The sequence below is a fragment of the Heteronotia binoei genome, chromosome 2 (genome assembly GCF_032191835.1).
Source record: "Heteronotia binoei isolate CCM8104 ecotype False Entrance Well chromosome 2, APGP_CSIRO_Hbin_v1, whole genome shotgun sequence".
NCBI classification, from domain to species: domain Eukaryota; kingdom Metazoa; phylum Chordata; class Lepidosauria; order Squamata; family Gekkonidae; genus Heteronotia; species Heteronotia binoei.
In genome coordinates, this window is record NC_083224.1 from 201,217,391 (window position 1) to 201,242,561 (window position 25,171).

The following is a 25,171-nucleotide window of genomic DNA, read 5'->3' on the forward strand; positions in this document are numbered from 1 at the left end:
CCAACTACGTTTTCAAACCAATATTTTGCTATCCTGACCCGGATAGCCAGGCTACCCTGACCCCATGACATCTTGGAAGCTAAGCAGGATCAGACTTGGGTAGCATTTAGAAGAGTGACCTCCAAGGAATGCCCAGTGGTGGTGATGCAGACACAGGCAATGGCAAACCACCTCTGAAATGCCTCTTGCCTTAAAAACAAGTCTAGCTCGCCACCCAGAGGTGAATAATACTATAGGAGCTAAAACTTCTGGCTGCCAGACAATCTTAGGATCGCCTGACTGTTCTACACAATAATAATAATTAATCTTTTGCTGCCACAAAAGTCTCTATTAACAGAGCAAGCTGAAATGCAAAGATTTCGCCTTGGCATGGTACACTGAGCTTATATGCTTTGAGAGTTTTAGTTGATGTGTGGCACACACAAGGTAAAAAAACCCAGCACAGTCCACAGAAAGTCAAGTGTGCCCAAAATGGACCAATAGGTGTTCAGTGGAGCACTTCCTATTCACTTATTTCCAGCAGGACTTAAGAGAACTCAACTGCCTTTAAATTGCACTCTGTATGCAAATATGTAAAATGTGTAGGAGTTCAAGAACTCCAAACTATTTTCTATTTGAAGCCTTTGGGTTTGCAGAAAAATACACTAATGACTCGGCCCCAAGAGATCAAAGCTCAAGTCACAAAGCGCACTGGGGCGGTCTCGGGCAAGTTATTACCAGCCCAACCTGTCCTCACAGTTTTGTTCTGAGGACAGAGTGAAAAAACACAAGTCCTCATAATCCCATACTGGGTGAAGCGGTTGAAAGAATATTAGACACCAGAACTGAAGCCATGATTTAGTTTTGGAAGCACCAAGGAATAAGCTTGCAAGAAGTCATTAACCATTCAGCCCAAATGCCCTATCTGTAAAAGAGAAATAAGGCACTAGGAGGAGAAATTCTGTGTAAAGTTCCCTGAATACTATGTAGGGCAATAAAATAATTAATGCAAACAAGACAGTGAATGAGCAGAGATTCAAAGTAAAAGAAGAAACTGTGCAAGCTTGCCAGTTACGGAAGTGATAAATTTGGGGATAAAATGGCAAATGGCATTCAGAGTGACCAATGATGAAAACTACAGGAACCTACTTTGACCAAAGGTCTGTTTTAGATGTGGCACTTTGTAATGTGAAGAGAAATCTCAGGCTTATAATGAGACCCATGGGTGCTTCAGATGAGTGGCTAAAACCATGCATGTGACAAGTAGCGTGTGCTGCACACGCAAGACAGCTGCCGATAACCTGAACACATGGCTCTGTGGTGTTGTTGTGGGACCGCACCCAGCCAAGGTGAATGTTGCGGGCTTGGACCTATGCTGCACCCCTGTAAAATGGGATGGCAGCCGTGCCCATGTTTGTTAACAGGCACTGCCCATATCTCTTGCAACATGGAACCTGTAGGCAAAGTCACCAACGTCGCTACTGTTCTCTAAGCTCCAAGACTTTTAAGCCACATTCGGCAAAACAGGCTGCCGTTTGCAAGCAGTGGTAGCAGTTGTGTGTGAAGCAGAAAAATAAAAATATTAGAGGGGGAAGTTGCAAAAAAGAAAGGTGATATGAGAGCCATAACTGGAGAGAAGAGCCTTCAGAATTTCTTGCTTTGTCAGAGGGCAAGTCGAAAGGCTAGACTGTGCACAGACTTGACTCACAAGATCAAACTTGGGTCTTCAGAGTGGCCAAGCAGAGCTTTTGCAAATTCTTGTTGCCTTCACTATTTTTTTTTAAAATCCCGCCTACAGCCCCACCTACCAAAAGGTGCCGCTCTTTGTGTTGCCGGTAAATTTTTCTGCTGTAACAGGGCGAAGCTGTTGCAAAATGAATGAAGGCATCAAAATAAGATCCACCACTCCCCCGCTTCCCTTTCCCAAATATTGAAACTTCGTTTACACTCCAATAAAGTTAAAGCCTGATCCCGCCTTAGTTTGTGGACATGGCCTGTACCTCTGTGATAGATTATCACCTAGAGAGAAGAAATCTAAAGAGATATTAATCACAAAACAGTTCACAGAGAGAAAAAAAGGAGGGGGAAAAGAAAGAACTTAATGTATACTGTACTTTTACTATGAAACACTTAAATATGTCACTAAGGATGTATGTCTAAATTAAAAATAAAAACTAAGACTTAACAGCTTAATAAATATGAAGTGAAGAACTGACATATTACTTTAAATAATGGAGTCCAGGAGGAGGAGTGGAAGAGTCCAGATGGCAAACTGTTTTCCAGCACGTTCAACATGCTATAGGGTGGCTGGGTGCAACTCACATTGATGGCATTTTTAAAATACTGCCTCTTGAGAGTCAACAGAAAGGTGACTGTCACAATGGAAAGCTGGACAACACAGCAACTATCTCTTTGGGACCAAAGATGACAAGACATGCCTATTACTCAGCCTGTAAACGACATGGGGGAAAGCGGTTTTCCCTTTGACACAAAAAGAAGGGGTGGCAGAGATTCTCAGCCAAAACATTTTTCCAGCAGCAGTTCATCAACATGGGTTTTTAGACCATGAATATCAACTCCAGTCACTAGATAAAAAAAAAAGACAATAAAATCATATCTAGCCAGGCAGCTAGGGATAATTGTAAAACGGACTGTAAAGTTTTAATATGTTGCTGCTTTTTGAAAAAAAAAAAGGAAGGGGGCAGAAATCTAGAACTAGTTTGCAACTTCCCCCCTCGCTTTTCTGTTTTGCTGTTTGAAACCAGCATCTTAATCCAGGTGTTACCTTTTTGTTAAGAAAAACACCTGGAGGGGGGAGATGAACATGTAACATCCGACTTCAAAAGCACACACTCACACACCAGATGAAATAGCGTGAAAGGACTACATGAAGTGAATAGTTGAGTGAAATTTCCTGAGGCAATGTGCACAACAAATATATAAAACTGCTTTTTTCGGGGGGGGAGGAAGGGGAGAATGTGAGAGTTTGCCATCTGACTAGAGGAAGAGGATAAAGAAATTTCAAGGACAAACTAAATTCTCCTTTACCTCGGGGCCGCTGCTTCTCTGCATCATATATCATTACCACTTCAGTGACCTGGGAAAAAAAGGGGGAAATGCTACTAATGATGCTACTAGAGAAAGGTCGACAAGCAGAAGCAAGATGGGCTCATTTTCCAGAACTGGGCTACAAAACACAATTAAACGCTGGACACATGACTATCGATATCCATCTGCTGGATAACAGTACAATGAACATCTGGCAAGGAGTTTCCCATCCATAAAACCAGGGCATGATCTTGCATAAGGTGCCAACCATATAAAATACAATAGATAAAAAAAATCAGAAGGTATATAATTGGGAATGCATATAACACAGGACCAACCATCAAAAGAAAAGGCTTAACAAACAAGGCCCCATCTGCAGCTGAGTGATTGTCTGCCCCTCTTCAAAAATTGCCTAGAGAGGCTTTGATTAACTGCTGTGGCCGGGAAGGGGAAGGCACATAATGCATATGAACAAAAAGGGAGAAGCAAAGCATTTCTGAAAAAGGAAACTTGATGTAGAGGACCAAACAAACATCAGGCATGTATTCAAGGGAACCCATTAATGGTCTCAAGCAGCCCAATTTCCCCAAGATGATCAAACATCTGTTCCCATCAACAGCTGCCTGTGCTAACTACCACTTACCTCTGATTTGTTTACATGCTCAAGGGATGTTTCAGGGGCTGAAGCAAGTTGGTAAATGAGGAGAAAGCACCCCTCCCCCAAATGGCCAAAGGATAGAGAATGATTCTTTTGATGCCATACACAAAACTGGGATCATTACTAATCTGATCTCTCTGCTGAGACTCTCTGTAAACAATCCCAAACAGCGAGTAACCAAATGTTACTGCACAGTTGGAGGACTCTGTCCACAATACAAGAGGTGCAGATTCAGAGTTAATACCCCCGAGTCTACAATCCACCCTCAACTCAAATACAGCAATTGTGTCACTAAACCCCAGAAACGAGATGAGGTACTACGTGAATTCAAGAGGATGACACTTATTTCGAGCTGTCTAAACCAGGGGTGTCGAACTCGTTTGTTGGATCTGACATAAATGTCACTTTGTCAGCCTAGGTCACGTGTGCGGTAAAAGATAACACAAAGTACCCGTGATATAAACTTTATAAAGGTGATTTCAAGATGCCAAATGGCAACAGCAGGTGAATGACAAGAGCGGGCTTGATTGGGTCAGGTGTGATATGCGGAGGAGCAAGCAGGAGTGGAGATGTCAGCATTGGTAATGTGATAGGAAACCTAGGTCTCAATCTAGTCCAGGAGGATGCAAACAATAAATGGGCATAAGTCTGACATTAGAAAACAAAAACATTCAAAAACCAGTGGGGGAACATTTAACCTTCCAGGACATTCAGTTGCTGACCAAAGAGCAGCCGTTTTCTTACAAAGGAATTTCAAAGAGAGATGAGAGAGATTGCTGAACCACAACTGATAATGACGCTCAATGCATCCTCCTGGACTAAACTGAGACCTAGGTTTCCTGTCTCATTACCAACATCTGCTATTGTCATTTGGCATCTGAAATCACTCCACTCTCAAAAAAATAAGGACCAATGGACTCACGTTCTAGCTTTACCTGAAGACGTAAGCAGTGACTCACGATAGCTCATGCTTCCACGCTAACAAATTTTGTTAGGTACTACTGGACTTTTGCTTCTTTCCACTAATAAAGATTGAAAGCTGTGCTGTGAGGTTTCTTCCCCCCCCCCCATTCATCTGTTTAAACTGGACAGAGGGGGACCTCTCCCAGTGAAATAATGCATTGCTTTCAGAGTGGGTAAAATCAGTGCTACTGCATCAGTGCTAGAAAGGCAGCCAGGGAGGGAGATGTGTTGAACTGGAACATAAGGAACCATAAAAGTATTTTCAAATATTTAGTCATCTACTGCCAGACATTACAACACCATAGAATCCAATCCAAGTGTGCTAATTCCTAATCAGGGTCTTTTTGAAAGAAAATAGGCACTGAGAATCTTTTTTTTTTTTAACTTTTTTTCCAGAATAAGCCGAAGTAATTTTCTTTTAATTGGGGCTTTTTTTGTAGAAAAGGCCCCAGAAGGAATCCATTTCAATATTAGGCCATCCCCCTGACATCACCAGGAAATTGTTTGAATATTAAGTCACACCCCTGTTTTTAATTCTCCTTTTCCTTTATCCCATGTGCCCCTTCCTTTTAACACATCTAAATGTGTGTGTGTGAGAGAGAGGTGGGGGAGGGAGGGGGGAGAGAAAGAAAACAGCAGAGTGCTGCAATCTCAATGTAAATTGTGCTTGGCAGAAGAATCCATCCACCCACTTTCCCTCTGAAGAAGAACAAGAAGGAAGGCTTATACCTGAAATGAAGGAGCCAAGGGAGGAGTCAGGCTTTGCTTTTGTTCTGCGGCAGCAGCACTGCCTTTCATTTTCATGTTCCCTCCCCCATCCCTTCCTCCCAATGGAGGCGTGGTCAGCCAATGGAAGGAAGGGAAGTGTGGCTTGGATCTCTCCTGCAGGAAGCAGGAACCAGGAAGAAGGAGCTGGACAAAAGACAGCTGCGATGTGATGGCGGCAGCAGAGAGAGTCAGTTGCCTGAGGACCAGATGGGAACCTTGCAGGGGCCAGATGTGGCCCACGGGATGTATGTTTGACACCTCTGGTCTAAACTGTACCCCTGCCAGTACAAATTTCAGTAACACTGTGCTAAGTGCTGAACACTAAAAGCTAAGTGCTTCACCAGAGTCTCTACACCTTCAGACAGGTAGACAGCTTAGGGATAAGAAAAGACCAGGGTTCTCCATCAAGAAGCGAAGAGGCAACTCTTTTTCTTACCCGGTAGGCATGTGAGTCCTCTTGAGATATCTGTCCCCTGCTTGACACACACCAAGTTTTAGCTTACACAGGCTCATGAGTGAAGCAAAATAGCCTTGGGGTCTGCTCCCCAACCTGAATACAAACTCTGGTGGCAATGCATTAAGTGTGTCTGGTCAGAAGGAAGACCCCCCCACACCAGTTTAAAATATGTGCACCAGCTGCAAGGTTGCTGCACCTTTCTCAGCGGGAAGGGCACTGCTCCCCAGTGACAGCATTACCTGCTCAGCAACCTCTCTTCCTTGGCTCTCAGCATTTCCCTGCAGTGGCAGCAGAGGCTGTGCTGCTGGAGCAACAAAAGAAACGACACTGGGAAAAAGAAATTTAACCAGCTCCAGCAAAGGTTTAGGCAGCTGTTAAGAAAGCCACAATTCCCTCCTTGGGAGTCTTCTGGGAATTAAAGAAAAAGGATAGCTGTGCAATGAAAAGGGATGCAATTAGATTCTCCCAGCATGACATTTTGGTATTCGGGGGGGGGGAGGAGACTTTTTTTGCAGGATTCAAATTAATGAGCATGAATGGGAATGGCTAGGTACTAAAAAGAATTGCCCCATCCCACTGTCCATTTTCGGATTTACCCTGGGCAAAACTCAACAGCAACTGCTGAACACGTTCCCGTTCGCTTGCTGACTTTTCAAAATCCACCCCCTTTCCATAGCACGTCGCAAATCAACTTAAATTCAGTTATCAAATTTAGCAAACTCGATTTTGCAATAAAACTGCTGGCTGGGAGTGACTCGTTCAACCATTCCTTTGCAGCCTGTGGGGAGACCCTGAATTGCACTTCTGCGCACAGCCTACAGAAGCTCCTGGCTGGGTTTTGGGAGGCCATGCCTCACCTCAGCCCCGCCAACCAAGGCCAACATGGTTTCAGTTAGATGCGTGGAAGGCTACAAGTTAGTTGCCACGGCTCACGTCTCAACCTGCAGCTGTATTACTCAGCCACCTACACTACTATCCTGACAAGCTTGTTCTTGTTTGGCTCAACCCCCCGAAATATACCAAAAATGCTGCCCAGCTAACGTTTAGGAATAGGAGTGTTCTTGGGACAGCAATCAACACTCAGCTCCATACTTTGGCCCAGGACTATGTGGGGCACAAGCTCCAGCAGATGTTCAATGCCTTCCTTCACAATGACTTCTATTCTCCTCTTACCTCCAGTGGGGATTATTCCCTGACCCCCTACCCATGGCTTTCATGCCATTCCCTGATGCTGTTGCCAAAACTTCTGAACTGGTTAGAAAATTTGAGAAATGGTGCAAAATGAACATGAAAATATGTATGTTCACATAAGCTGGGAGGGGAGGAGGAAGGAAAAGGACAAGGAGGAGGAGAAATTGGATTTATATCCTGCCCTCCACTCCGAATTTCAGAGGCTCAGAACGGCTCACAATCTCCTTTACCTTCCTCCCCCGCAACAGACACCCTGTGAGGTGGGTGGGGCTGAGAGAGTTCTCCCAGAAGCTGCCCTTTCAAGGACAGAGTCTCAGAGTGGTCTACAATCTCCTTTCCCTTCCTCCCCCACAACAGACATCCTGTGAGGTGGGTGGGGCTGAGAGGGCTCTCCCAGCAGCTGCCCTTTCAAGGACAACCTCTGCCAGAGCTATGGCTGACCCAAGGCCATTCCAGCAGGTGCAAGTGGAAGAGTGGGGAATCAAACCCGATTCTCCCAGATAAAAGTCTCCCAGATAAAACTTAACCAGAAGGCAGGTGAAGTACAGGATACAGCTCTGCTAGAAGCGAGCAATTTTGTGCTAATCAGGAACTAGTTTATATGACTTCACATTGTTTGCAGTCCCCCTTTCTCACATGGACTCAAGGCGAATACATCTTATTAATATCAGCTCCCCAAAATCCAATGGCACTATCACTTACCATGTGTGGTGGCTCTTAAGCTAACATGTTAAAATAAACTAGTGAATCAAGTAACGTGTCACTATTTATTACTTTGCTGACCAATAGCCACGGCCTCCTTTTGGAGATCGGCCCAAAGCCAGCTTCCCTCCAAGCTGAGTGTGAGCTAGCTCATAGTTTTTAGCCTCCATCTGACACATTTTTTGTCTTGGCTCAGGAAAAACGGCCCCAGAGCAAATTAAATTTATGCCGTAGCCAAACTGCTCGCTCACAGCTTTAATGCCAGCAGCTCATCAAGTAGAACTTTTACTCACAAGACTTCACAGCTTACAGGGAGCATCCCGTGACACCACCCAGAAGTGAAGACTGGAAAGTCTAAACTAGGGTGGAAAAAAGCGATATGAAGCGTATGCTCCATACTCTTTGCATATGCTGGTTAACACTCCCAGCTTTAAGTTTAACCCGCTAAGCCACCGCTGTTAAGATTAAATAGACTCTGTTGGATTAATGAAATCCTATTTTAAAAGCTTAATGCTATGATTAATGTTCTCTTTTTTAAAGGCAGAATTAGGTGCTTGGAAAATAAAAATAATAGCAAAAGTCATTCGCAGACCGGGGCGGGGGGGAGGAGGTGAACAACACAGTTGTTATTTTGTTTGTATGCTAACCAGATAAATTGCACTGATCCAGTAAAATGGAGCACACTTGAGGGAAGCAGACTGTACTTCCACGCGGGATAGAAGGCATCACTTGGCAATCAGTTTGCTTCCAAATAGGAAATTACAAAGAGGGAACCCCCACTCCCCCCCAGCTCACTCTACTGGCTTTCCAATTCTCCCAGGGCAAAAAGAGCTTGCCTGAAAACACAGCTGCTGAGAGACTGATTGGGCAGGGAGCTCCTGCCTTTCACCAACCGTGCCACTGTAGATTCCTCCGGGAGGAGAAATACCATGGAGAGACTGGGGAACCTCGTTTCCTTAGACCCCACAGATAAAGGGACAGTCTGGGTGTGCCTCTGTGCTCCGTTTTCAAGTTACCAGGAGTCTTCAGCAGAGCACAGTCCTGTTTCTGCTCTTTACTGGGGACCCCCCCCCCTTTCATAGGTTTGATCTTAAATCCCACATTTTCCAGCATGCTTGAGATTTCTCCTAGATCGTGCCAGGATCTCCCTTAGGGTTGTACTGCTTTTGTTATGCACTATTAGAAGGTACAAGTGGAGACCCATGATATTAGCGAAGGGAGCCGTTCCCCAGCTTTATTCCCACCTGGTGCAGCTCCCAGCCTCTGTTGCTGGGCCTGCCGAGGTTTCTTCCCCTGCTCCCGCTGCCAGCAAGCCCTATGTGGCCCCTGGCCTCCTCCACTGGGCTCACTAAAGCTTCCCCCCACCACGCTGCTAATGCTATCAGTCAACCCCATGTGGCTCTCAACCTCCGCTGCCAGGCCCACCATGCCTTCCTCCCCCCACCCCCCCATGTCACCATCTGTCAGAGGAGAATGTGGAACCTCATACACAAACAATGCTTTGGTTTTGGGTGGTTTTTAAACCTCCCCAATGCAGTTTTTAAATATTTTCAGAGTTTTCTGCAAACCTGGACAGTCAATAAAATTGCTGAGCAGTCAGGTTAGAACTGATAAAAGGAAATAGGGTGATTAACACATGGAATTCACTGCCGCAGGAGGTGGTGGCGGTGGCAAGCATAGACAGCTTCAAGAGGGGATTGGATAAACATCTGGAGCAGAGGTCCATCAGTGGTTATTAGCCACAGCATATTGTTGGAACTCTGTCTGGGGCAGTGATGCTCTGTATTCTTGGTGCTTAGAGGGGCCCAGTGGGAGGGCTTCTAGTGTCCTGGTCCCACTGATAGACCTCCTGATGGCACCTGGGTTTTGGCCACTGTGTGACACAGAGTGTCGGACTGGATGGGCCATTGGCCTGACCCAACAGGGCTTCTCATATGTTCTTGAGAGTCCCCCAACTATCTGCTTTTAGTCAGTGTATACGAGAGATTTAAATATCCACAGATTGGGTCACACTTGACTATAATATATGACTGAGGCTGCTGACCACCCCCTCCCCAAACCCAAGGCTCCATCTGATTAAAAAAAAAATTAACAGAACATGAAAGCAGCAAGAACAGTTCATCAAATGAAATTACAGACAGATCCTGCCTAAGGAACGGTTTGTCCTGGGACCTATTTTCCTGATTTCATTCAAACCAAATGTATGCAGAGACGCAGTCAATATGGAGCAGCCTTCTAGCATTCAAGGCCTTCTGCGAATGGCAAATCAACAGCACTGGGCTTGCAAAACAGCAGTTCTTTTTGGGGAAACGATGAATTGGTCATTCCAAAAGCGGCATACAATAGAGCAGAGAAGGGGAGAAAACAACGCTGCATCCAAGACACTGCCCCCACCATCACAGGAACTCACCACTCCAAACTTTTTGAAGTATTCCCTGAGCTCTGTCTCGCCACAGTTGTGAGGGATTCCACCAACAAAAATTTTATTCGATTTATTGTCAGTCCTGGAGCCTTTCTGCTAGGACGAAAGGAAGAAAAATGTCTTGTTAACACTCACATTGCCTTGTGATGTTGCCTTCATGGGGGCAGAAGCATGCTGCAGGGTGGCAAGCAACCACAACCGAGATTGTGCTCAAGTTGAATTTCTCACATCTAGTGCAGCCAGGCCTCATTTGGGGCAGGAGCTCCTGAAGCTTTAAATTTTACTGTGTCCTTTCTTACCCCCCCCCCCCAAAAAAAAACTTGCTTCTGGGCTCCACTGTTCAAACACCCTGTGAGAATTTTGCTGAACTCTAAGATGTGACAAACTTTCTAATATTTTTCCCCACAAAAAAGGGGAAAATAACCAAAACATATAAAGCAGACAGAGGGAAATCTTCCTCGCACCACTGTGGCCACACAGGAGAAAGTAATTTAAAAAGTATGATGGGAGTAAGGTTTTACGATGACAATTAAAATTCAAGAAGCATTTGGTGGTAGATGCTGAGCTGACAGAATTTAGTCCATCTTCCGGTGATGTCAGGGGTGTGTGGCATAGGCAAAAGAATTGTGCTAAGGAGCTCCGGCAACTCTTTTTCTACAAAATGACCCCTGAGCAGCTATCCGTAGCTACCGTGACAAGTAAAAGTGCAGGCTGGGATCAAACGATGCTTTCAACTGCCTTGCCATCTCTGTAGGGTCAGCTGTGGCTCCAAAGGCCTCCTCCTCTTCAGGCTTGAGAGGCTAGCTGGCAGAGTTCAGAGAGGGCTGGAGAACAGATGAAATTCTTTGGGCTGGATGACACTGACCCACAGCTGAGCGACAGATGTCACATTTTAGCCAGATGTAATCAGCAAACAGAGGTATTTATCAATCACATTTGGGAAAAGTTACATAACAGCAAGGTGGGAACAATCAAAATAACTGCCTAGAACAGCTTTGCAATGTGACATTTTTAGGGCTTGTGCGGTTCTTTCCCCATCATGACAGCATCATTACAGAATAATCTCTCAAGGGAGGCCCACTTGGCTCCCTGTCTTTGACTGTTCAGGTAAGATATTTATTCATTAATTCATTTCCTGATCTGTGGCGGCACAGTTACAGGGTTTCCTGGAGGGCACTTCCATACTGGACCCATTTCAGTCCAGCTTCCGCCCAGGACGCAGGACAGAGATGGTGCTGGTTGCCCTCACGGGTGACCTCCTGAGGTATCTGGATCAAGGCGGTTTGGCAGTACTGCTGGTATTAGACCTGTCGCCTGTATTCGACACAGTTGACCATCAGCTGCTGTCCAGCCGCCTTGCTGATGTGGGGATACAGGGGTCTCCCTTACAATGGCTTTCCTCTTTCCTTCAAGGTCAGGGACAAAGGGTAGCTATTGGGGAATTGTCGTCCCAGAGGCACCCACTTATCTGAGGGGTGCCTCGGGGAGCGGTTCTCTCCCCAATGCTGTCCAACATCTACATGTCCCCCCTTGCCCAAATGGTCAGGAGATATGGGCTGGATTGTCATCAGTATGCTGATGACACTCAGCTCTATCTATTGATGGGTGACTGGTCCAGCTGTGCCCTGGAGAACTTGGACCTGGTGCTGCAAGCTGTGGTATCCTGGCTCAGGCTGAGTCGACTAAAGTTGAATCTGACGAAGACAGAGGTTCTCTATCTAGGTCACAGCGGCCTGGGAAGGGTGATCCTTTTACCAACCTTCAATGCTGGCATCAACGGTTAAGAGCTTGGGAGTGCTCCTGGAGCCCTCCTTAACTATGGAGGCCCAGGTAGCAGCCACTACCAGATCCGCCTTTTACCATCTTTGGTGAATACGGCAGTTGGTCCCCCACCTTGAGCGTGGTGACTTAGCAATGATGATCCACACCTCGGAATTGTTCTGGATGGCATATGACATCTAAATGGGAGAGGGCTGCCACCTCACCTGGAATTATCTTGTATTAGTACCAACTGCTTAGGATTCGACGACTTTGGAGAGAGGAAGATACTACGTGATCCTGCCTATAATAGATGTAGTAGCACCATTGTGATTTTATTCAATTGTTTTATTGTTTTAATATTGTTTATTAATGTTGCCTTTGTTTATCTTTTGTCGTTAGCCACCTTGAGTCTTTGTAGAATGGGCGGGTTATAAATCGAGCGTAATAAATAAACAATTATATGGGGTTTTCATCTTTGAAATTAGACGTGATTATAGTTTTGTATGTGACTATGGGCAATTCTTTGGAAAAGAGGCTTACAAATAAAACAAGCATTAAAATTGTTGGTTAAGGACACCTGAGCCCTGCCTTGGATGGCTCAATTCTACCAGATCTCAGAAGCTAAGCAGGGGTATGGCCCGGACCAGTATTTGAATGGGAGACAGTCAAGGAATACCAGGGACACAACGCACAAACCATCTGTGTTTGTCTCTAGCCCTGAAAACCCTACAGGGCCACCAATTTGGCTGTGACTTGACAGGACTTTCCATCACCAAGGACATCTGATGACATCAGTACAGACGGTTACAGCCTTTCCAAATGAGATTCTGCACTCAACTTACCTTGGTGCTTATGTATCGCCTTTTACATGTCTATCTGTGACCAAGTAGAACACTTGGGTCAAAGCGACAGGCATCGTTTCCCCAACCTTTATCGTGGGGAGCTACAAGAACAGCTCAGCAGACAAGAGCATGGCTGCCATGATCAGACGGAAATCCAACTTTCAACAAGCAGTGGCATCTGGTGAGCCAGCCCCAGCCCCAAGAGCTCAACTGATTTCTGTCAGTACACATGGATCTCACCTTCTGCTTCAAGCTTGTAAACAAAACTCCTCAAAATGTGGGCAAGATAAATCAAGAGTGTGTGTGTGTGGGGGGGGGAGCCTCAACATTTCTGTCAAGGTATAGAGGGGCACAAGACGCAGGCTAGAAAAGTCAACTGGCTCTCTTACCCATCCCTCCTTTGGTCGTGTTCTCTCTGGTTGCATCCCTCGAGGGGTACAGGGCTTTGGATCAATCTGTTAAACAAGGTGACAGTGTGAAGCAGCTTGCCAAGAAAAAAACTACTGGCGGCCTTACAAGATACAGCTATAAATCTGATAAACCGTTCTGCCCCACACCAGTGCTTAAAAAGACAGCTGCTGAGTACCAGCAGTTGCCTCCTGTCTGTCCCAATTTTCCAGGATGGCTGGAGCAATTTATCTTAGAAACCCATGTAGTAGCCTGGGTGAACCAGTTGGGAGAAAGCTCCCCTCCAACAGAGGCAACCGTGGCTGCAACTTGGCATGAAGTCACGATGTCTCAGAGAAAACCAGAGTTTACCAGCAACAGAAGAAACTCAATCACAACAAAGCAAGGGCCAGACAAGCCCAGCGCCAAGCTACATGTTACTCTACTGCAAGGCTGTCCCAGTGGCTACTCACCTGTGGAGAGAGAAAGGCCAATAAGCAACTAGGCCCAGGGATCATTTTATATATTTGGAAGACAGCAGGTTTTCCCTGTTTCAGAAAGCCGATCTGCCTTGAATGGTACGTATCAGTAAAAGGACAAATAATATTTATAGCCTGTTTTGCAAGGGGCCCTTGTTTCGTAATGGAATAGCACTTTTATCTAAGTGGTTAACCCCGCCCTTTCTCTGTGTAGCTTAGGGCAGCACACATAGTTCTACCGTCCTCCATTTTTTTCTTGCAGCAGCCACCTGTCACAAAGCAGGCCTCTGACAAAAAAGGCAGGACAAATAGTCACCATTACACTTATCTTGGCATGCAAAAATAAAAGGATTCTTTGGTGATAGTCACCATTAAAATAGGAGGGCTCATCTCACAATCATAGTGGGGCGGATCCTCGCCTCATTTCCCATTACGAACAATCTGTAAGGAACAGGGTATCCACAACAGGATGAATGCTGAATGTTTCTCTAAAAGCTGAAATGTACCAAGTCTTGGCATAAAACACCATCAAACCTGGAAAGTCTGGCCAATAACTGAAGCATTTAGCTGTCAAGTCCGTCACATCAACACACAATTACATTCCCTCCCCACCCCTGCCCCCCAGTGTGTAGCAGACTTACATTTCGTCCATCTAATGTATGGGGCCTGCTGGCCAGGACGGTCCCCACACAGTTGGGATCTTTGAACTTGACAAATCCAAATCCCCGGGACTGATTGGTTGTCTTGTCTTTCATTATTACACAGTCAACAACTTCCCCATACTGGGAAAAGTAGCTACGGAGTGTTTCTGTTAAAAATAAAAAAAAGAAACATACATGCTTTGTTGTGAACTAAGTATCTCTCAAAGAAACAGGATGCCGGCGAGGCTGGAAATGAATGAAGCTACAAGCTTCCCCAGTAATGTGCTGTCTCAAGACAGCTTGTGGATAACATATTCAAGGCTGAAAACAGGAAGGTCTCACTTTTGGGAAATCAAAATGACATGTAAAAGTTTAGTTACCTTAAAATGCGTTTCCAGCCATTCAACACTTAGAGAAGTATGGAAATTCTGTTCAAAATAAATCAGTAGGTCCACAAAATGATGGCTTTCTAGTAAAGGCAAGAGTGTTGATGTACTCAAATACCACTGCATACTCTTAGGGAGGATGACTAAAGCATTATTTCTTGTTATAAGACACATCAATCACCACCTTGCCCTGCAGTAATGGGAGGGGGGAGCTGACATTACTCTGGAGAGCTAATTCTTGGGAAACTCCTATTAGGTGGGAAGGACTTATGTTTTTCTGGCTGTACTGCCCCTCTGGGAAAACACCAAGTGATCTGGGATTGGGCTTTATGTTCAAGTCACATTATGATGGAGGACAGGAAGGAAAAAAAGACCATATGCAAGCACAATGTGTTACTTTTAAGTAGGAGAAGCAGGGACCTGAACTTCAAATGTGTGTGTGTGGGGGGGTTGAATTCTTTGTAAATTCTTTCATGATTGATGATGGTCATTACCTTGTGTAGTGCTCCAATCAAGGCCACCCACAAACAACTTTCTGTAATTCAAAGAATACATTAGTTAAAAACGTTTGTTCTGAAAATATAATCCACTTTGTACCCCACAGACACAGCCCACATGCATGTTCTTCAAGCTGATGAGCTATTGATATATTTTCGGAGGGATAAATCATGTTTGGGTATACTCTACAGCAGGGATGTCAAACTCATTTGTTATGAGGGCCAGATCTGACATAAATGAGACCTTGGAGGGCCGGGCCATGTTAGGCCAGGCTGGGCTGGGCTGTGTGTGTTCCCATTAGGGAGCAGAGATAGAAACTTTATAAAGGACACAGACAATCACAATTAAAGAGGAGGAGCCTCAGCCAATGGAGAAGATAGGGGTTTTGCTCTGTAGCTCCTGTGTGATCGAGCAAGCCTGGCAAAGCAAGCTGTGATGCAGAAGGAAGCAAGAGAGAGGGAGAAGGAAGCAGATGACAGCCAGTTGCTCAGGGGCCTGATAGGAGCACTCTGAGGGCCTGATTTGGCCCCCAGGCCAGTTTAACAAAACTGCTCTACAGCCTCCAAAGCTATGAACAACTGATATTTCTTGTCCAGTTTTCCTTAAGACTATGGAGCAATTTTCAAGCTTGGTGAAACAACCAACACTGAAATAATATATATAAATATAGGAAGTTTTAATAATGTTCTGTACTACGGTCATCATTCATGAACTACAGGAAAAAAGAATCTTTTCTCCTTCAGAAACTGAAACAGATGTTGCCTAGTATTAGCCATTGCCCACAACTTCTTCACAAGGCATGATAGCAATAAATGTCAGCTTTTAATTTATTTATTTAGATTTTTTTTTTAGTTGCCACTCATCTGAAGGGTCTCTTGGCAACTTACAAATTTACCATTAAAGTAAATAATATATACAATAAATTACTGACATTAAAATATTCAAATATGTGGCTCTCACCACAACGCTATTACAACAGGCCCAAAACATGGTTACTCTCCAAAAGTCAACTTAAATAATTCAGTTTTGCAAGCCTGCAGATACTAAACAAGTCCAGCAGGGCACAGGTGTGATCCAAGAGTGCATTCAATATCCAATGTCATCATCATCATCCCACTGGATAGGGGGCACAACGGAAAAGGCACGGAAGCTTGGGGGGGGGGGGGAGTTGTAACAAGAGAGAGCCCCATCGTATGAGGGTCCCAGATGGTTATCGGCTTCAAGGGATAAAACCAACACCTTGAATTGGATCCAGAGACTAACTGGAAGCCACTGCAGCTGCTGTAGAATTGGGAGTAATATGAGCTGACCATGATGTCCCAGTCAGCAACCTGGCAGCTGCATTCTGGATCACCTGCAGTTTCCGAAGTGTTTTCAAGGGCAGCCCAATGCAGAGCTAATTGCAGTTGTCCAGTCTGGAGGTCACCATTGCATTGGTCAAAATGGCAAGGTCTGACCCAGAAAAATAAGGAGCCAGCTGGCAGGCCTGGCATAGGTGAAAAAAAAAAGCTAACACTGGCTGTGCTACCATGGAGACTTGTTTATCTAATGATAGCACAGAATCTCAAAGCTCCTTACTGGACACCACTGAGCCTCAGGAGTGCTCCTCCAGCTAGCATTTCAGTCTTTCCCAGCCACATGATCGCCATCTTGGATTCAACTTCAGCCAGCTCCCCTTTAAAACTACTGGGGAGAGACAGACAGAGAGCGCTAAATAATGTTAGAGAGGCTTGAATCCTTTGGGACCCCACAATTCAGGTCTTGTTGGGAAGACGTCTCCTCCCTAGCCCTCTGTGAGCATCCCTAGAGGAATGAGAAGAACCAAATAAGGGCAATGCCCCATGCACCCAGGGAGGCAAGGCAGTCGGTCAGGACTAAATGGTCAACTGTACCAAAGGCCCCTGATACGTCCAGAAGGCTCAACAAGGCAGGCAAGCCTTTATACATATGTAAATAGGCAACATCAACCAAAGCAACCAGTGCTGTCTTGGTCCCAAACCCAGGTCTGAAGCTTGATTGATTATAGTTCTTATCTCATTCATTTAGTAATTTTTCCGATTTACACAGGAGGAAGAATCACAGTGATAGGTTTGCTAAAGGCAAGTGAGAAGACAGGCTGATACTAGATCATAAGTAAGCCATTTGGAAAAACAGTTTTCCAAGCAGTTCAAGCGTTTGCTAAAGAATCCGGCCAAGGTGGGAACTCTCCATATACATTGCCTCAAATGATAGGCAGGATATAAATGTATGCTCAAAACAAAGACGCACCTTTTAAAGCACTGAATAAGGAACTGCATGATAGCTGCAGAATAACAGTAGGCAACCCAAAGAATCATACAGCCATCCGTTCCCACTTACAGGTTTGATCAGCACAAGGCCCTGAGTAAACTCCTTCTTAGTATCAACACACTGCCACTGTTATAATATTACAAGCCCATCATGACTGTACTTATTATAGTCTCTGTACCAATGGAATTACTGCAGGTAGGCAGGCAGGGGTAAAGGTATGCAACTGGAGGTAGTGAACCTCATTGGCCACAGGACTGCACATCCACAATGATCACACTAGTAGATAAAGAAGCTTTCTGTGTCCCAAGAAACACACTAAGACACACACACCCACACCATTTCTGCTTGCTGCCCAGAAAAGCAGGGTATTCTTACCCTAATCCCAGTCTGCATTCCAGTACAGAAACAAAGCAAAGATTATAGTTGCTCCCATATTTCCCACATGTAGGTAGGGGAGGAAAAGAGAATACAGCCAGGTCCAGCTTGTCTGCTAGGCAAACTAGACATTTGCCTAGGGCACCGACAGGGCAGAGGCGCCAAAATCGGTCCCCACCCTGCCCCCTAGGCAAATCTCTAGTTATCTGCCTGCTTCCCCCTCCCTCCCACCCAATTTTTAATGCGGCGTTCGCTTTTTCAGTGGCTTGCTGGTCCTTCCTTTCACCACCGCCCCAGCACTGAATGTCTGGAGAGCACCGGAAGGCTGGCATAGAAGTGCCGGCCTCCTTGAAAGAGCCTTGGGAGCCAGTGCTTCGCCACCAGTTCCCCAGGCATTACAAATTGGGAGGGAGCGAGGGAGGTGGAGGTGCCGCAGAGGGGGGCAGTGGGACAGGACATAGGTGGCGGGCATCAGGCCAGGCCTGAATACAGCTCTGTTCTACCTCCTGCAGACCTCAATTTGGGTAGCAAATCATCATAACCTCTTAACTCCTCCTGTTTGCAAGAAACCAGGAAGAACAGGGACAATTCTTAGATTCTGGTCATTCCAGGCTATTAGCATGAAACATCCTTCCACTTCAAGTTACTGAGAGTGCCTGTTTTTAGTAAGTCAATCGATATCAGACATCAGTATGCACACATCGGCAGTGCAGGTGCAAGCAAACACACCTTGCTTGCACACCATATGGTGGAAGAGAGCCTGTGGGAAATCACAAGCGGCAGAAACAAAGGCTTCCTTTCAAGAGCACACCAAGCAAGGCGCAGTAATTAAAGGTCCAGGCACCATTAACTCCCATCACCTGGATATCCTGCACTGAGCTTCGGAGAGGACCTAATTATAGATTTAAAGAACATTACAATCATCCCACCCTTCCAATTAACAAAGACTTTACACCCTCCAAGGGAACCTGCAGCCATTCATCTATTTTATTCTCAAAACTGAAAGGAGTGGAGAGGAGAGGGAAAAGGAAGAGCAGGTGTTTGACTCTGTGAAACAAAGCAGGTAATTTAGACTGACATGGAATACTTGTGTGTCCCCCCTTCCCCTCTTCAATGCAATCTAAGCTACTGGATACAGACAATAACAACTTAAAGGGAGAGTGCTCTGTAAGTGTGTTACTGCAAAAAAAAAAGAAAAGAAAAAGAAACTGATGCACTTGATGTTTGCATAATATAAAGCAGGGGTCCCCAACCCCTGTGCTGCAGACCGGTACTGGTCCATGGCCTGTTAGCAACCGGGCCGTGAGCTGTATATTTATTTCATTATATATTATAATGCAATACGACGACACTGGATTTATATCCTGCCCTCCACTCCGACTCTCAGAGCAGCTTACAACCTCCCCCACAACAGACATTCTGTGAGGTAGGTGGGGCTGAGAGAGCTCTGATAGAAGCTGCCCTTTCAAGGACAGCTCTGTGAGAACTATGGCTGACCCAAGGCCATTCCAGCAGCTACAAGTGGAGGAGTGAGGAATCAAACCCAGTAATATTTTTGCACTTTAGACACTGGTTTAATGTTTGAAATGTTTGAATCTTGAAACATTTCAATGGTTTGATGTTCACAACCTTGCGGATCTCCTATTTGGGTGGAAAGGCAGAGTAGAAATCTTTTAGATAAATACTTAAATATCTGATTTTTAAAGGCAACAGCAGGTGACTGGACAGCAGCAAGAATCAGATCACCATATGCCACTGAACATTTCTGCACTAAGATTCAACATATTACTGTAACTAATCTACTCTGTATCTCTCTCTCTCTCGGCTTGACTTCGCGAATGAAGATTTAAGAAGGGTGCAGTAGTCCACATCTGCTGCAGGCTCGCTGGTGGCTGACAAGACCAATGCGGGACAGGCAGATCCGGCCACAGTGGCTGCAGGGAAAAGTCTGATTTGGGGTTGGTGCTGTAGCAGCGCGATTCTTCCTCAATCTCCTTTTGTCCTCAAGACCAGCTATGCATGCATTCTCAAAGGAAGAGACAGCCTGGTGGATGGTGTGCCTCCATGCTTTGCGATCTGAGGCTAGGTCAGACCACTGGTGATGGTTGATGCGACAGGTGCCAAGGGATTTCTTCAAGGAGTCCTTGTACCTCTTCTTTGGTGCCCCTCTATTTCGATGGCCGGTGGAAAGTTCGCCATACAGAGCAATCTTGGGAAGGCGGTGGTTTTCCATCCTAGAAATATGCCCTGCCCAACACTAAACAAAGACAGACCTCAAATTGCTCCATGCAGTATTCTTTTAGAAGTGTACTGTATACAGATTCTACAAAGCTGGTGGGCAAAGCGGTCTTTGCACTATATCCCATTCACTAGGGATAAGCAAAGCCACTAACACTCACTATGCTGGGATCATTTACACCTACAGTCCCCAACCTTTTTGGCACCAAGGACCAGTTTTGTGAAAGAATTTCTCCAAGAACTGGGGGGGGGGGGGGGGATGGTTTCAGGACGATACAATTGTGCACTTTATTTTGGCGTAGTGGTTAAGTGTGCAGACTCATATGGGAGAACCGGGTTCGATTTCCCACTCCTCCACTTGCAGCTGCTGGAATGGTCTTGAGTCAACCATAGCTCTCGCAGAGTTGTCTCTCAGCCCAACCCACCTCACAGGATGTCTTGTTGTGGGAGAGGAAGATAAAGGAGATTTTAAGCCACTATGAGATTCAGAGTGGAGGGCAGGATATAAATCCAATGTCTTATTATTATTATTACATTGTAATATATAATGAAATAATTATACAACTAACAGGCCATGAACTGGTACTGGTCCACAGCCTGGGGGTTGGGGACCCCTGATTAACACATAATGGCAAAAGGTGGGAGAGAAACAGATTGCCCATATGTGATTGTGCCTTCTAAGACATCAGTCCCAACACACCCAGGGAGATGAGGTACATGTAAATTGCTAAGCAATACATAAGAACAAGCAAAAAGTCTACTCCCAGATGCAAGACAGAAAAATCCCCGGCAATTGCATTACTGAGAACACTCTGCTGACACCTAAAAACTATCATGCCTTCCTCTTACAAACTGAATTTGGAGTCTTGTTTCCAATGACAGTCTTGTAGACCTTCCACTGAGCTTCTGCTTGAAAGGACCAGACCAAAATTGTGTTGAGAAACAAAGTTTTAGCTTCTGGCTCATCATAAGGCTTTCTGGCACTGCTGGACTCCAGATTTAGGTTTTGAATGCTGGTTGTGCTAAAAACAAACCACCAATTTGGGAGAAACACAGAGGTACACAAAAATATAGAATCAGAGTTGGAAGGGACCTCCAGGGTCATCTAGCCCAACACTCTGCACAATGCAGGAAACTCACAAGTACCACCACAGGATCTTCATTGCTGTCAGATGGCCTCCAGCCTCTGTTTAAAAACCTCCAAGGAAGGAGAGCCCACCACCTCCCGAGGAAGCCTGTTCTACTGAGGAACTGCTCTGTCAGGATGTTCTTCCTCATGTTGAGCCGGAAACCCTTTTGATTTAATTTCAACCTCCTGGTTCTACCTTCTGGGGCCACAGAAAACAATTCCACACCATCCTCTATATGACAGCCCTTCAAGTACTTTATCTCACCACTCAGCCGCCTCCTCTCCAGGTTAAACATCCCCAGCTCCTTCAACCTTTCTTCATAGGACTTGGTCTCCAGACCCCTCACCATCTTCATCGCCCTCCTCTGGACCCATTCCAGCTTGTCTATATCCTTCTTAAAATGTGGTGCCCAAAACTGAACACAATACTCCAGGTGAGGTCTTACCAGAGCAGAGTAAAGCGATACCATCACTTCACATGATCTGGACCCTAGACTTCTGTCGATACAGCCCAAAATTGCATTTACCTTTTTAGCCATCACATCACCAAGTTCAGTGTATGATCCACTAAGACCCCTAGATCCTTTTCCCACATACTACTGCTAAGACAAGTCTCCCCATCCTATAACCATGCACTGGATTTTTCCTACCTAAATGCAGAACTTTACATTTATCCCTGTAAAAATTCATTTTATTGGTTTTAGCACAGTTTTCCAGCCTGTCAAGGTCATCCTGTTTCTGTCTTCTACTGTCAGTTTGGTGTGCCACCAGAGATTTAGATTTTTTTTCAGCCCAAAAGACTCCAAATAATATACAATGCAAAATATGTTAATTTGATTCCATTGGATGATACACTTCAAACATTGGCTGCATCACACTTGGAGTGGTGTTTCCCCAGATGTTTTCAACACAATCTGCTAACATCCCAAAAGACAACACAAGGTCAGACTGCATCATCTGTTTCTCATTCAAGAGATGCTGCTGATATCAAATAATCTTTTCTTTTCCCCATATAATCATCATCTTTGTGATATTCTAGGGAGCACCCTTCCTGTAACAGCGTTCTTATAATAAACATGGTTAAATTTCTTCACTTTTTATATCCACATCTTTTCAAAGCCCACTCCCACCATTTTTGAGACACAAGTACAACTTAATCCACAAAAAAGAATATTAACATATGAATACTCCTAAAACACATTGTTTCCCAGATTGTCAGATATCTTTCAAGCTTGTTTTCTACACCTTAAAGTTTTGTTGTTTCCTTGTTTCCAAGGGAAGGAAGAGGGAAGGCAACAGCTACTGCATTGCTTGATCCCTTTAGCCAAGCCAGTAGGTTTGCAACCCTGTTGTGAAAATTCCTGCTTGAACCTTTTCCTCCACACTTGCAGAGCCAGCCAGAGAATCCTCCTAAGGCCCCTGGTTGCTTCATCCCATACCTGTTGCTTCATTCCTTGCTGCTCCCCCTACACACCAGCTGGGTGCATCAGGAGGCTGCCTGGGCAATAAACTGGTCTTCCTCTCTAGTTTCAGAGAATGATACCAGGCCGTCAGCAACCTGAGTACATAACCTTACGTTTTTGCTTTGAATATCCATGCTTGAAAAAGACAGAACGTCCATAACATGAGTATGCAACATAATACAGAGACTGATTCATGGGACCAAATCTACTAACAGAAGCCATTAAAACCAAGTAGCTATGGACAAGCACACACATGGCCTGCATCATGAGTATTTCTGGTCTCTTTTGTGCAGTCTCTGGTTGCCTGAGGATAGATGAGGCAGCCCAAGGAAATCTGTGAAAATTATTCAGGTGCACAAAAGTATCCTCAGAAATAAAACTGTCAGATTAAAAGGATATGTGAACAACTGCTGGGGGGAGGGAGCCAGTGAGGATTCCTCATAGCAAGCAAGAGAGTGTGACATATGAAAACCGTGTCTGAGAACTGCAACCTCTCTGCTGCACTGGATAGTATCCCACGATCATCATGCACCCACTTTTCTGTTTATAAAAAGGGAAACATAATTTGTGCGTGTGTGATTGGAAAGAACCAACAATTTGGGGGATGCTATTACAGAATTCTACCCATAGTTTAAGTAAAAATCTTGGGAACTATTGCAAGACAGTGTGATATAATAAGCAGATTTTCTAAAAAGAAACAGGATCCTTTAGACATTGGATAAACCAGCTAAACCTGTTTAAAAATCTAATTCCTTTTTTGTTAGCACTCAACACCTTCCAGCTTCCACTTATAGCCAACTTGGCTCCCCCCCAATGTTCACATGTACTCTTGCATGATGAAGTTATTCCAGACAAAGCAAGCTGGAGTTAAGTCGCTCCAAGGTGGGAATGCTCATATGACCAGGGGTTCAGTGAAATTTAAAAAAAGACAGTCCCCTGTGCAAGCACCAGTTGTTTTCACAACATTTTCATAAAGTTTTCACAATGTTTCCACGGCAGACTTTTTACGTGGTGGTTTGCCATTGCCTTCCCCAGTCATCTACACTTCCCCCCAGCAAGCTGGGTCCTTGATTTACTGACCTCGGAAGGATGGAAGACTGAGTCAACCTGGAGCCGGCTACCTGAACCACCTTCCACTGGGATCGAAATCAGGTCGTGAGCAGAGGGCTCTGACTACAGTAATGCAGCTTTACCACTCTGCACCACTCCATATCAGTGAATATTATCATCATATTATATCAGTGAAATCAGCAAGTCGCAACTGAATGAAGTACATCACCATATTCAAATACCTTTCATACTTTTTGAAACAAGATTAAAGCTGAGCTGCTTTCACAGGAGACTGAGCCAGGTGTATGTTTGGAGTTGCTTTAAAGAAAGAAAAAAACCCTCACTGTGCATTTGTTTCTCTAGACAAGCTTCAATACCTAAAAATCTAGCTCAGTTAAAGCTGAATGAAGCGTTCTGGGCCCTCTGGCAGATCTGTGGCTTAGACACATAGCTTATGGCCACACAGCCATGTCTAGCTTAGCTACCTTATGAAAACACATTCTTGTATTCCATAATTAAGGTAAGCCTTAACAATGAAATGCACATGTTTTATAATAAACCTGCTGAAACTGTGAGCTGCATTTTAAAAAAACAACAACAATTGAGTGTCTGACACTGTTGTATGAACGGAGGAAAGGAAACAGGCCAGTGGGGGCACCAGAAGTGTAAGGGTAAATACCCAGAATGAAGACACACAGTCAGGAAGGCTAGAATCCTGCACTGTGAAAGCAGCTCAGTTTTGACTGATTTGATAAGCACAACCCTCATGTTAGATTCTAAGCACACTGTCAAGTGCTAAGACAGGGAGAGGGTCCAATGTCCCCATGCAAGAGCCAAGAATTCACCCCTCAAATGCTCAGCCCACAAACATTGCAGCTTCTGGGATGGCTGGGACATCCCAAATTTGGTATGTGGAGGAGGAAAATGACAATGTCAAGTCACAGTCAACTTACGGCAACCCGAGTCTAGCGTTTTCAAGGCAAGAGACATTCAGAGGTGGTTTGCCAATGCCTGCATAACAACCCTGGACTTCCATGATGGTCTCCCGTCCAAATATTAACCAGGGCTGACCCTGTTTAGGTTCCAAGATCTGGCTGCAATTCATTCAAGAGGCTAAGAACTTCAGTACCTATCACCAAAGGTAACACAGAAGCAGTTCGAGAGCAACCCCCAATGCCAGGAGGTGTTATTTTCATCTTTTCTAGACACCAAGTAAAAAGGGGCCAACCCTCCCTGGTTCTCTGGTCTAGATAGCTCAGGCTAGCCTGACCTTGGAAGCTAAGCAAAGCTGGCTCTGCTTAGTATTTAGATGGGACCCAGGAAGTCCACGGTTGTTACGCAGAGGCAGGTAATGGCAAAACCACCTCTGTTCCTCTCTTACTTTGAAAACCCTACAGAGTCACCATAAGTTGGATGCAACTTGATAGCACTTTCCACCACCACCC

The 25,171-nt window shown here is 45.0% G+C and overlaps 1 protein-coding gene across 6 annotated transcripts in view; it reads right to left on the bottom strand.

Moving 5' to 3' along the window:
• The window catches only part of DAZAP1 (DAZ associated protein 1), a 54,414-nt gene that overhangs the window by 19,742 nt on the left and 9,501 nt on the right, over positions 1–25,171 (bottom strand). For 2 of the 6 annotated variants that reach the window (XM_060232847.1, XM_060232846.1), the window contains exons 2-6: positions 15,179–15,219; positions 14,299–14,465; positions 13,181–13,246; positions 10,177–10,281; positions 3,028–3,076 (exon numbers count right to left, since the gene is read on the bottom strand). In XM_060232847.1, the coding sequence (XP_060088830.1) occupies positions 3,028–3,076; positions 10,177–10,281; positions 13,181–13,246; positions 14,299–14,465; positions 15,179–15,219 (428 nt within the window). Of the gene's footprint in view, positions 1–3,027; positions 3,077–10,176; positions 10,285–13,180; positions 13,247–14,298; positions 14,466–15,178; positions 15,220–25,171 lie in introns of those variants that run through there. The other 4 variants (XM_060232849.1, XM_060232850.1, XM_060232851.1 and 1 more) reach the window with 3 other exon arrangements.